Source organism: Catharus ustulatus, chromosome 1, assembly GCF_009819885.2.
Source record: "Catharus ustulatus isolate bCatUst1 chromosome 1, bCatUst1.pri.v2, whole genome shotgun sequence".
NCBI lineage: Eukaryota > Metazoa > Chordata > Aves > Passeriformes > Turdidae > Catharus > Catharus ustulatus.
Window position 1 is genome coordinate 8,373,666 of NC_046221.1, and position 13,272 is coordinate 8,386,937.

The following is a 13,272-nucleotide window of genomic DNA, read 5'->3' on the forward strand; positions in this document are numbered from 1 at the left end:
GTCAGGATGTTGCTGTCGCTCATGTTAAACTTTATGCTATGACTACAAGTTCAAAGATCAGTATTAAGGTAATATACTTCATAAAGCCTTTTTAAAACTCTACACTTGTGATTATGCAATACCTAGTTTTTCCAGTTTCTCGCAGTAGTAAATTGGACTATTTGTATTTTCTTACAAGGAAATTACTCCAAAACGTCCTCTTTGTCAACTTCAAATAAATACAAATTTCCATTGAAGTTACATCAAGAGAAAGGTCATATTTTAAAGGTCAAGAAAAGGTATAGCAATTATCTCCTCAAAAATGCTTGCCTCCTTCACACAGCAGCACACATGTAATTTTCTGTGCAGTCTGTTACCACACATGGAAACATCAGCACTGTGACCTACTCAGCTGCAAACAGCAGAGTTTTTCTTTTTGGGAGAGAATGATAAAGAATGAGGTTCATTCTGACATTAAAAAACCTTGTTGACAACTTTGTTTAATAACTACAATCTGAGCACATCAGTGACAAAGAACTAAAAAATTATCTAAACAAGAAACAAAACTTTATGCACAGTCTCTCTACAGGAAGGCAAGAAGAACAGAGAAAGATGTAAAACGGTTTTTAATACTGATGCAAGAGACTAAAGTGATATCAGGTACACCAACAGCACAGTTAACAGCACTGGTTAAGTTGCAATGTATTACAGTTCCAAGGCTTGAAAAATACAATTCACATGTGTACACAAAAATGTGTGTGCATACATACACACATGGCAGATATACAAAGACACACATATATATAAATGTATAATATACACCTCCAGTATTGGCTGGATTATCATTATTATTGTCCTGCCATCAGAATTGTTCAAGTGCCTTTCAACAGAAATGAACAAGAGCAAAGAGCAGCATTTAAGTTCTTTACAAGGGCATGGTCAGCCCTCTCAGGCCCAAAATGCCCTTTCTGAATTTACACAGCAGATTTCATTAAAAACTAGCAGAGAATCAGCCTGAATTCCAGTGCAGCACTACACCCATGCATGGTCAGTGATGCACTTCCCTACTTCTCTCCTCTGCACAATATGCAAGCCCTTGGGTGTTTGAAACTGCTGCCCTGGGGAAGCCAAGTGGGTCTCTAAAAGGGGCCATGTGCCATTTAGAAAGTACACCAGCAGCCAGGGAAAAGGACCATAGGAAACTGGAAGATGGTTAATCAAAGCCATTCTGAGTCAGAACAGTTAGGGAGCAATGCTACCATTCAGGAACATGGAATGAAAAGTTAGACAGTAATTTATGAGCTATCTGAAATATCAGAGGCTGCAAAAACCAAAAATCACATTACAGTCAATACATAAAAATCAACTTTCATAGCACAGTCTGTGATAAACAAACAGATGGCTAAAATCTTCAGGAGTGAGACCCACACGTGATAATGACTAAAATTATTGTTGCAATTTAATCTGAACAAAGACATCCATTAAAAAATGAAATAAAAATAATTTCAATTACAGGAATGAACCACTTCTAATTATGCATTTTCAGAACTTGTATTGAAGTCCAACAAGTAATTCATATATGAAGACCTTCAAATAGACATCTTCACTGCACACATCCATACCCAAGTGACTTATTTAGTCATTATGATGAAGGTAATGCAATGACAAAATGACCTGCATAAAAGCTTCCACTGGAAAGTCTTTACATCCAAATTTTGCTCTGAGTTGGTTATCTAGAACCAAGTGCTTTCCCAACTCCCAACTGAAAGATTAAAGATCCATGCCAAACCTCTTTATTGAATATCTTCACATTTACAGTAGATCATTCTTCTCTTAAATGTTATAAGTTTTGCCAAATGCATGAAATGTTCTTTTAAATTGAGATCACTAAAATCGGATTTTTCCAGTGAACAGTAATAGCATTTGAACAGTGTTTTATCTCTCTGGTCCATTAGTTTGATGGGATGAATGATGAAATACGACTTTTTTTAAATATACAAAAAATAATTTGTTAAAATACCAAAATTCTACAAAATAATCATGGTCTCAAAACCTTTTTTGAAAAGAGGTGAGAAACATGACAAAAATCTACAGAAAGTAAAAACCAGTGGGAAATACTCTAGCAGATGCTAGAACTGAAAACCTTACATGTTTGATTGAGTTTGATTAATCATGAATTTTCCCAGATCCTAACCACCTAATTATGTGATGTAATGCTTTAAAACACACACAGCAATTATTACAAGTAGAATCCTTTATCTACTGAAAAGAACAGCACATTTAATTTTAACTAGCACCTTAGTCCAGAAGTGCCATCTGCCACTTACTTTCCAAGAAAAGCAACCTAAGACAAGGTGTGTTCATATCACAACATCCAACAAATCATGAATCTTGACCAGCAGCTTTAAGGCTCACTCCAAACCAGCAAAACAATTCCATCCATTTAGTGAGGTAGAACAGACATTGCATAAATGCCTGGAGTATTGGTAGCAAGAATCACACTCTGCTCCTGGGATGTTCCAAAAACATCCAGTACTCAAAGTAAAAAAAAAAAAAAAAAAAAAGAAAATCCAAAATGGAATTTCCTCCCCTCAAATAGGTGGGCTTTGATACTAAAATCTGATCTCATCTGCCCCCATGAAGAAGCAAACTCTAAAGCATCAACAATCATCTTTTCCCTGCCATCTGCAGAAGATCATGGTCCTATCTGTTCCATCTCATCTCACAAATGCTTTCAAGCATAAATGTGAAATGGTGATCTGATTTATCTTGAATGGGATTTACTGATACCACTACCATAAGAAAGTTACACATTAATTATAAAAGTTTCATGTAAAGTGCAAGTTTCATGTAGCTGAGATACACAAAGTATCTGTTGGCACCAACAGCCCTTTAACAGTAGAAGTACCTTACCCAGTGTGCTAATCCTTGGTTTTGTTGGATTGCAGGAAACACAAACCCCACTGAAAACACTTTACATATTTTTAGAACAAAATGATAAATATTAGCTGTGGTTAGATACTTAAGTGTGAAAAGGAAAAATGGGGTGGCCTCCACATGAAAACTCTCAGGCCTGTAGATACCTGAAGTGAATGAGGAAGAACAGAAAGTGTTTTCCAGCCAAGATGGACAAATTAAACACAGCAGCTCATCACCAACCTCCTTGGAAGCTGAATGCATTAGTTTGGTCACCCAAAATCATAACTGATCTGTGTAACTGATTAGGCAATGCTGCCTAAGTTGTTTTTTGTTTGTTTTTCTGTCCTCTGTTTTTTCTCAAGTGAGCTCAAAGACCCCACTTGAATGCAGCACTTCAGTTGAGTTTTCCCTAATCCCACCAAGACCCAAAATGGAAACTTCACTGCCTTCACACCAGTTCCTGTCAATGCAACCAGGAATGATGTTTTCCTTCCAAACACAATTATCCCCTTGTGGTTTTAAGTTACCTGCCCTGCTTCAATGACTCATAATCTTTTGCATCCATCTTTAATTCATTTTAATTCTCCAGATTTCAAGATCACCTTCCAAGGCCCTTTGCTCTCTGACAATTGCCATCCAAAGGGAGCAGAATTCCCTCAAGTGTAGTATCATTAAAAACAAAAGTGTAATCATTTAGATGATAAAGATTAATGGGAAAGTGCTACAATTGATCCCCAGACAGTCATTCCAGTTTAATCTATTTGATATTTATGATTTGAAATTCATTTTTATGTGCCTCCCATTATAGTAATTTTTCACTGTATTTCTTTAGTTCATGTATTAATACAATCATTACCATCTTATTGTTCAAAAATTGCTTTGCTTCACTGAAATGCTCAGCCCTCTCAAGCTGAATAAATTAACTAAGTTGAGTATTTTAAGACATGTTTTTTTAACATATTATTGTTAATATTTACCATACTTGAACCTTTTTTGGGATATCTGTAACCTTTACAATTCACAAATAAAGCTTGTTTTCTCAGGGTCATTATTTATGGTTATTATTTAACCACCCTTCCCATCAGCAAGAAACCTGTCCTTTTCCTTGTTATTTTATTTCTAGTGCATTTCTTGAACCTTCTCCCCTTTTAACATCCCAACAGACTCACCTTCCAAAAAATAAAATCTTTATTTAATCATTTAACATTTTAAAAAAAGTAATTTCCTTTATTTCAGTACACATGGTTTCTAAGGAGTCCTTTTTCCCCTGTATACCTGGCCTGTACCAGAGTATGAAGCTGTATATCACCTTCACATGAGCACATGCATGCCAGCACCAAATCCTCCCCAATCTGTAATTTCAATTTCATAAGAAATAAAGACTGAAAATGAAATGTATGCTGCAATTACTCTGTATTTAGTAGTAATTTTCCTACCTTTTTCAGGCCAGCAAATCCTTCCGATTCCAGGAAGAAAAATGCAAAGGGCATCAACACAAACAAACATAGATTTGAAAAAAGAGAGGCAAGATTCCACAAACCTGCAACAAACAAGAAGTTGACTTTATGAGTTTCACATTTAAATATACTCCATTTTCCTCCCCTACATATAACAATGTAATATACACACAAGTGCCAGGGGGTTATGGATATAGTTATTTACAGGTCACTATGAAAAACATCCATTTGTCAGCATAATGATCTTCAAACAAAACCTGGATACAACTTACCTTTCAACAGCAAATGTCTGAAACCTTGGGAGACAGACTGCAAGCTCAGGTATTCCACCTCCACAATCTCACTGAAGGTTCTTTAGAGAACCACTGTAGTTCCCAGGACAGAAGTATTTTACTAGTATTTTTCCAGTTCTGTACTCTCCCTTTCTCCCATATTTTTTCAAGCAAACCATGGATTTTAACATGAGCAGCACACAAATGCCAACATCACCTCCAAATCAGAAGAAGGTATCATGGTAACAGTAGCCTTCCACAATGGGATGACTGGCTCAGTAGGCAAGAGGAGAGCAGCAGACATTTTTATCTCAACTTTGTAAGGCTTTCAACATCATCACCCATGAAGCCCCTCATAGCTTAATTAATGAGGAATGGACAAGGTAAGTGGACTCTGAGGTGGAATGAACAGTGGCTGAGCTTCTGGGCTCCCAGAGTTGTGCCACCAGTGGTGAGGACACCCCAGGGGTTTGGTGGTGGGTTAAAAACCTTCATTAGTGACCTGGGTGATGGGTGAAGGCACATCCCCAGCAAATCTGCTCAAGAGACAAAATGGAGAGCAGCAGTGTCCTGCAACACTGATGAAACTCAACAGGCCAAACAAATGGACAAAGGGCAGAGAAGAGAGGACTTAGAGAGATTTTATCCATGTATCTGATGAGTGAGGAAGAAAGGAAAACAGTCAGATCTTCAGGTGATATCCACTGAATTGAGAAGAGGTAATAAGCATGAACTGAAAAACTGGAATACTTACTTATAAGTAAGTGTAAGTAAGTAATTCCTCACTCATAAAATGAAAGAAAAAACTCAAACAAACTAAAAGTCCCAACCATTTTCCACTCTCACTGTACTCAAGCAGTGCAACAGACTGCCCACAGGTTTTGTAACCTCCATCCTTCAACATACTCAAACCTAAAAGGGGAGTGCCTTGAGCAGCCTTCTCTGACTGACTCTGCTTGGAGCAGGTTATTTCCAAAGGTCTTTCCAACCTCAACAATCCTATGATCTATGTGAAAAATCAACAACCGACTACAACATGGGCATCTGTATGACACATGTGGCATCTGAAGGAAAAGAAAGGGTTTAGAAAACAACCTGAAGTGATTATCTCTAGTAGGGTACCTGCTCTATTGAGATTTTCTAAGCTGTACACTTTCTGAACAGTCAGTTTCTGGTACCTAAGCATGAATCCATCATCAATCATCCTATCAGAAGTTGTGCAAGATGCAGGGTTTCCTCTTTATAAAAACAGATGCTTATCTGCCATTTAGTAGCTAACACATCTAACTACTGTCACATGTTCTGCATCCCCCCCCAAAAAAAAGTCTGTAGGGAAAAGCAGGTTTCTTTCCCCACCTTTCCCAAAGCACACACATTTCCATAATTCTGCAGGACTGTGTTACATTGCTCAAAAAAATAATATTATTCCCCATGATAAAAAAAAATTGAACTGATAGCTTTGTTTCCTTCTTCCCATGTACAGACTTTTTCCTTTTCCTCTTTGAAACTGGCCATTTTGTAAAGAATAGGGAAGGAAAAAGACATTTACTGGATGTCTGGGGTATTCATTATCAAGAGAAATTTCTGAATTAAATCCAAATGTAAAGAAGTTAGCAGTGATTTTTGCCTATACTCTCTCAAAAAATGCTTCTACCTTTTTCCTTAAATGACAGCATTCAAATTTGTAGGAGAAATAAAAGCTAGAGGGGAAGAAGGGGACAAGGGGCCAAGAGAACTTCTTCAGCAATTGACAGCAGCAGGACACCAGCAACCAAACTCAGCCAAATAGGCTGCAGAAAACAAAACAAGAAAATTCCAAAAGATGCGTGAAATATAACACTCATTTGCTAAAGAAAACAGACTGCCTAAAGTTGGCTAAACTCCAGTTAACAAAGAGGGGGATTTTTCCTTTTGAATCTGCTTTGCCAGGAAGCTCCTGTTACCATTCGAGAAACATTCAGGCATAGCAACATCAGCAGGAATGTCATTAACAGCCCTTACAAGGGGACATTAGCTTCAGCAGTCTGCACATTTTTTTTTTCCTTTCTCCCCAAAAAGACACCAGAGGAAGAGCAGAAATACAGCTTGATGGGGGTAGGAGTCTTATTTCAGCAGTTTTCTCTAGCTGAAGACAGAGTGCATTCAGTTACCTAATGCAAAGCTGAATACCTGCTTGTCCTGATTTCAGCAGCTCTATGACATGAGCATCTTACAACATAAAACAGTGCTTAGGAGCTGCAGGGTACACTGAGCATTTTAAGGGAGGGGAGACTGGTGTATATCCAGGATGATTTTTTAAAAGTTAAAATCCAGAAATTTTACACATTAGTAGCATACAGGAACCACATTTACAGAATATTAAACTACAGAGTTACAATATGCACATGAAGTTAGGAGAGGCAAGGACAGTGCTGCTCTGCTGCTGCCAGACACATGCACTTCCCTCAAAGTAAGGATTTCTCTATTTCTTATCCTAATTTGATAGTTCAGAAATCAAATTAAAATAGACCCAGAAAAATAATTATTATCTACTATACTGACTGAATCACAGAATTGCATGAGACACTTGCAGATATCAACACACAGAAAAGCTTTAAGCAGTCGATTAGAATTTTTGTCCTTTGTATTTGTAGGGACTGTCCCCCATAAAACAAGTTAATAAAACATAAAAACTAAAAATTTCTCAGTCTTTGGCAAACAAATTAGACCCCGAGCAATTTCCCATTTTTCTTATTCACGGCAGTTTCATTACGTTTTACCCCCACCTGGTGGTTGTACCAAAAGCAGCACAAGGGAACACCACTGTCAGAACTAGTCCTGGATTAGTTCAGCACGCATGAATTAGATAAGAGTGTTTATACTGGATCCAGGTTTGTCCTTTCTGTCTAGTTTCAAAAGTTTGAGTTCTATTGTCGGTTTTATTTGCCCAGATGTACTGCAACAATCCACAGAATAAAACCCCACAGCGTCAGGTACAAGTATATCAGATGATAGCTGTAAATCATAAATCTAGACAAAATGAAGCGTTTTAAAGCAACACAAGCGCTCGGATGTGACAATAAAGCAGAACACAAACCAGGCTGTGCAGGCAGAGCACGGGGGGATGTGAGCGGGTCTGAGCCCGGCTGCTCCGGGTACGGATCGGATCCCCGAGCGCGGCGATCCCGGCGAGCGCCACGCGGGGGAGCCCTCGGCCAGGGAACGGCTGCGGGCCCGCTCCGAGCCAGAAGCCAGCCGGGATCACCTGGGAGGGACCGCACCTTCCTCGGTACCACACACCCGAACCATCGCACCTTCCTTCTCCATCACACACCCCAACCATCGCACCTTCCCTCCCCATCACACACCCGAACCATCGCACCTTCCCTCGGCATCACACACCCGAACCATCGCACCTTCCCCCCGCATCACACACCCGAATCCAGCCGGGATCACCTGGGAGGGACCGCACCTTCCTCGGTACCACACACCCGAACCATCGCACCTTCCCCTGCATCACACACCCGAACCATGGCACCTTCCCTCCCCATCACACACCCGAACCATCGCACCTGGACTCGGCATCACACACCCGAACCATCGCACCTGCCCTCGGCATCACACGCCCGGACCATCGCACCTTCCCTCCTCATCACACGCCCGAACCATCGCACCTGCTCTCCCCATCACACACCCGGACCATCGCACCTTCCCTCCTCATCACACGCCCGAACCATCGCACCTTCCCTCCCCTTCACACACCCGAACCATGGCACCTTCCCTCCCCATCACACACCCGAACCATCGCACCTGCCCTCCCCATCACACACCCGAACCATCGCACCTTCCCCCCGCATCACACACCCCAACCATCGCACCTTCCCTCCCCATCACACACCCCAACCATCGCACCTTGCCCTTTTTCCAAAGACAATTCAGACACAGAAGGAAGGGTTATCTCCCAATATTTTTTCTCTCATGTTTGAGAGTAAAGAATATAAATGTCTGAGCAGCTAAATCCATGAGAAAAATTGATTTAGCTTGGTTCTTTCTTCCCCTGTAGGAGACATACCAAATTAACGATTTCCCAGGATGTGTCACAAAACACATCATAAAATAACTCAACTACAAAGAGCCTGTAAAGTCACAGAGTCTGATCTGCCCTTAAAAAGCCAAACTGCAGGTGCCATTGGGCTGCTCAGGGCTTTGGCCACCTGAATCTTGAAAAATTTTCAAGATCTCCCAGTGTCTTTGGGCAATCTTTTTCATTGTTCAACCATCCCTGCTGTGAAGAATTATTCTTTTATGTCCTACAAACATCACTCCTCATTTCTCACTTCAGGAAAAAAAAAAATAATAATCCTTACAAGTCAGGGATGTGGAAATCCATGAATTTGCTATGTGTGAATATTATTAGACATTTAGCAAAAAGCATGCACTTTTCATAGAAAAATCCTCCAAAGCCAAATTGCTCTCTTCAAAAGACTTAAGAGGACACCACAGTTAACCTGCAAATTATTTATACCATATTAAACAAATTGCTTCACATAGTGAACATACTTTCTGCAGATAAACCTAGAGAAGAATGTCTTGTTTTCACCAGCTATTTTTTTGCACATCTTTATCATGATACTTACATTCCACAATTTTCCTTGTTTGCACATCAATCACTAGCAGCTGAATTTAACTATCAAGTCCAAGCTGCCCTCAGCTAGCAAGTTCCTTAAAAAATGTTTTTATATTGAGAATCAATGTATAGGTATCATCATAAAGAGAAAGGCATATGAATCTTGCATTAACAAAGAAGTGTGAACAGCATGTTTCAAGTTAGCTTCTAGTAGCTCTTGTTTACATTAATATTCCAAGCAGTGAATTTGGTTTAATTCCATCAAGTCTGCATAATTCTTAAAAAAAAAGAACAGAACAGTTAAGACAGACTTTTGTGAAATATCACACAGCAGCAAAACCAACTAGTCAACAGCACATTAACAATTAGCATATTAAATGAAAGTGAGTTATCAGTTTGAAAATAAGAACATATCTGTGCACACATAATGAAGACATCCATTTTAATTACATTGTGCTGAGTACTAACCATGAATTAGTGAGCCATTTAACCACTGAATATAGTAGTTTTGTGGAAAAGAAAGCAGGATCTCATTGCTGATTATTGAGAAAGGTAGAAGCAGGACTGCACCAGCTGAAACTGCTAGAGTGAAGGTGCTCAAGAACAGCCTGAAATTTAAAGAAATGTACCACTGTTACCACCAACATGCCCTGAATAGCAGGGGAAAAACAGTAATTAAACTACCTGTTAAACAGTGTCTAAAGACAACATATTCTTACATTGTAAACAGGCAGGAGAAATTGGGATTTCCAAAACATGATTTTCAAAAAGCAAATTTAATGTAGTTTACAGAACCCAGTATAAATAATTAGTTTTTACCAACTACCATGATTACTCTCTTGGCTCATGCATGCATTCAGTTCCATTGTAATACAAGGTTAAAGTACTGGAGTTCATTAAATATATTTTCACAAGTCTCCTCTATCAGTTTTAATTTCCCACACAGACACATACAAAAAAAAAGATTCAATTTCTATATTTTTAGTATAATTTTTAAAAGCAGAGCAACGTTCTAACAACTAAAGAGAGAGTACAATTACACATAAATATTTGAACATCAAACTGTAAAAAAAGTTGGTTTTTTTCCACAAAGGAGTTACTCAAGTTATCTGTCATCTCACAGATGTAAAGTCAATATACAGAAATTGCCAGAAATATTTCAAATATTTAAGCTTATTCTTTAGATTCCAAATACAACTTACACCAAAAGCCATCTTGTGGCATTAAAAAGAACTGTGCCCTTAAAAAAATTAGATCAACAAAATATTCTTACAGAACTAATCTAATGCTATAATAAAACTAGAAATAATTCTCAATTCAGAATTGCATGACAAAATAAACAGAACATCCCTACAACAGGAGCACCTGTAAGCTGCTTACAGAAATCTGACTTTTCCTTAATAATCTACAAATCCATTTTTCATTCATTCAACACTTAGAAAAGAAAGCATGAATAACTAATTTTAACTTTAAAAATATTCTTATGATATTGTTGTTGGCTTCCAAGACTTTTTTCTTTTGTTTAAGGATGTTTAAGTATTCTAAGGCAGAAATGGGAAACTCAACAAACTACAAGTACTACAGCACTTTGGCTTTGTTTCCTCATCCCTCCACACCTCAAGTCCTGACAATTATGCCACATGAAGAAAAATCTATTTACATATGTTTGAGAGCTACTGCTTTTATGAAAATAACATGCACATTTAAAGAAGCTTAGGCTGAAAGAAAAAAGAATATTTTATATTTATAACAATACTTTTTTCCAAGCTCTCCTTCCAAGGGGAGAGCCAAGAACACAGAAGGAGCCAGCTCACATGGTTCAGCCAATCGTGCAATGAGAGGCAGCACCCGCCACAGAGGTTCTGTGCCTCCTGAGGCATATTCAAATAGGAGATACTCATATCTAACTTGACACTGGAAGAGGATGAGGAGAGAGCTGCTGGCAGATGAGGTCTGGCAAGTGTTTGTCTTCCACTTGTCACCTTCCTGCAGCTTTTTCACAATGACCAAAGATATCTTAGTCAGAGAGAGCTAACTTCCCTCACAGGAGCCACTGCCTCCCTTCACAGGCCTTCCATCCACTGCTGTGGTAACTTACACTACCTCCCATCTAAACATCAACATTTCAGAGACCTAAATGCAGGTCCTGCACTCAATTCCACCTCTTGCATCAGTTTCTCATACAATATTCTGGCCAATTTTGTATCTACCAGCAGAACTACAGGTGAAAAAAGGCCTAGACCAAACTTTCATAACTCAAGGTGTCACTAGACCAAATCTTTTTCACTGACCCTCTAGCAATTTATTTAAAATTCATTTAAATATTTCAAATAGATTCTTATTTATTTGCAAGCACAGAAGATTCCTATCACAACAATTCATTCAGGAAAAGAAGTTCTGCCAAGAAGAGCTATACATACGATATTCTGTTAACGATGGCATCTTCATCCTCTTGCTCATCTGAAAATTAAATTACATCAGGTTATATTCAATACACACTTGTCTTTCTTCAGGCTAAAATGTACATAAAGAGGAATAATTTTAATTTACCATTAAAATTCAGATGTACTGATACAATTTATGAAAATCAGTATTTTAAGGTTCCTTCCAAAAATGAATACTCTTACTGTTTTTCGCTAGTCAAACTCTTTTCAATCAATGTAACAAAGTTATTTCACTTTACTTGAATATGCAGATCAAAACCTCTTGGAGACCTCCTCCAGAGGGCTTTCAGACTACTACAGCTAGAAACTGCCCCTTTGGACATCTCTGGAACCACAGAGAGCAGGCAAGCTACAGGAAAGTCCATGCTAACTACTGCTAGACATCGTCTGCAGCATAAATGTCTTTTTAAAACAAAGCACACCGAGACCAACAGTGATGACTACTCAGTGCTTCCCTTTACTTACCCCTCTTCCCAGTTCCTGGGGATTTGGGGGAGAGGAGGAAGGAGAGCTGGTTATATTCTTATTTGTTTTGGATTTAAGATCCATTACTTCCTTCTGATACTTCACATTTTAGACTATTTTATTCACTTACTCCTCACTTAATACTCTACTAAAACAATATTTTTGAAACAGTATCAACATTTAACTCAGATGAATCACTAACCCATCATTTATCCTTTACACCCTTCTCTTTGCACATCAGTACAGGAATGCAGGCATTTCTAGATTTGAAATAACGTAGATATTTTGAAATAAAAATTTCTGAATTTGAAATAATTTTACACTCAGCATTCTAAAGTTTTTCCTAATTTCCATGGAAGATAGAATACCTGACTTCATTTATTCTTAAATTTTAAAATAAATTTAAGTTCTTAAGAGTCATGCACACAGTTGAAATAAACACACAACAAATAACAAAAACAATGCTATTTTGAAACTCTTCCGTGAAAGGACCTGGGGTTGTTGATTTTTTGATGGATACCTCATGGTGTTTTGAAAGACTAAGTCAAGGTCTCTTATGAGTCATTTTGGCTAAAAAGCTCCTTGGAAAAGCAGTGAACAATTTGTCCTGAAAGAGCTCCAGATGTGTTAACTCTTGAAACATTTCTCATCAGGAAGATCATAGCAGGCTACGCTCAAAAAGTTTTCAAAGTCAGGACAGCTGCAGAGCAGCTCCTCCTCCCAGCTGAGATCAACTGCCAACAAAAGGTAACAAAAGTGTCTTTGCATCCAACAGTGTTTGCCAAACCAGTTTCCCTTTCCTGTTCTTCTCCATCTCCAAACGGTAGCAGCTTTGTAATGTCCAAAACACATATCAGGATCACAAGATAGCATCTGCCTTATTTCATATGTTTACAGAGATGTACACTTCTTTCAAGGAATTAAATTACATGAAAAGTTTTCTTTTTAAAACATGAATCCATCCATGAAAGCAGCTATGTAACACATGTCACTCAAGCAGCTTCCAGTAAAGTTCAAAGCACCAAGACCACCATATACAAGAATGTTGCTACAGCCTGACATTATCAAGCACCAAGGTCCCAGATAAGCTACAAAGAGTCAAAGATTCTGATTTTACAGTGATTTTTATG

The 13,272-nt window shown here is 38.4% G+C and overlaps 1 protein-coding gene across 1 annotated transcript in view; it reads right to left on the reverse strand.

Moving 5' to 3' along the window:
* The window catches only part of LMBR1 (limb development membrane protein 1), a 61,672-nt gene that overhangs the window by 33,574 nt on the left and 14,826 nt on the right, over positions 1-13,272 (reverse strand). The window contains exons 3-5 of the mRNA XM_033078700.1: positions 11,654-11,693; positions 9,702-9,841; positions 4,335-4,438 (exon numbers count right to left, since the gene is read on the reverse strand). Coding sequence (XP_032934591.1) covers positions 4,335-4,438; positions 9,702-9,841; positions 11,654-11,693 — 284 coding nt within the window. The remainder of the gene's footprint in view (positions 1-4,334; positions 4,439-9,701; positions 9,842-11,653; positions 11,694-13,272) is intronic.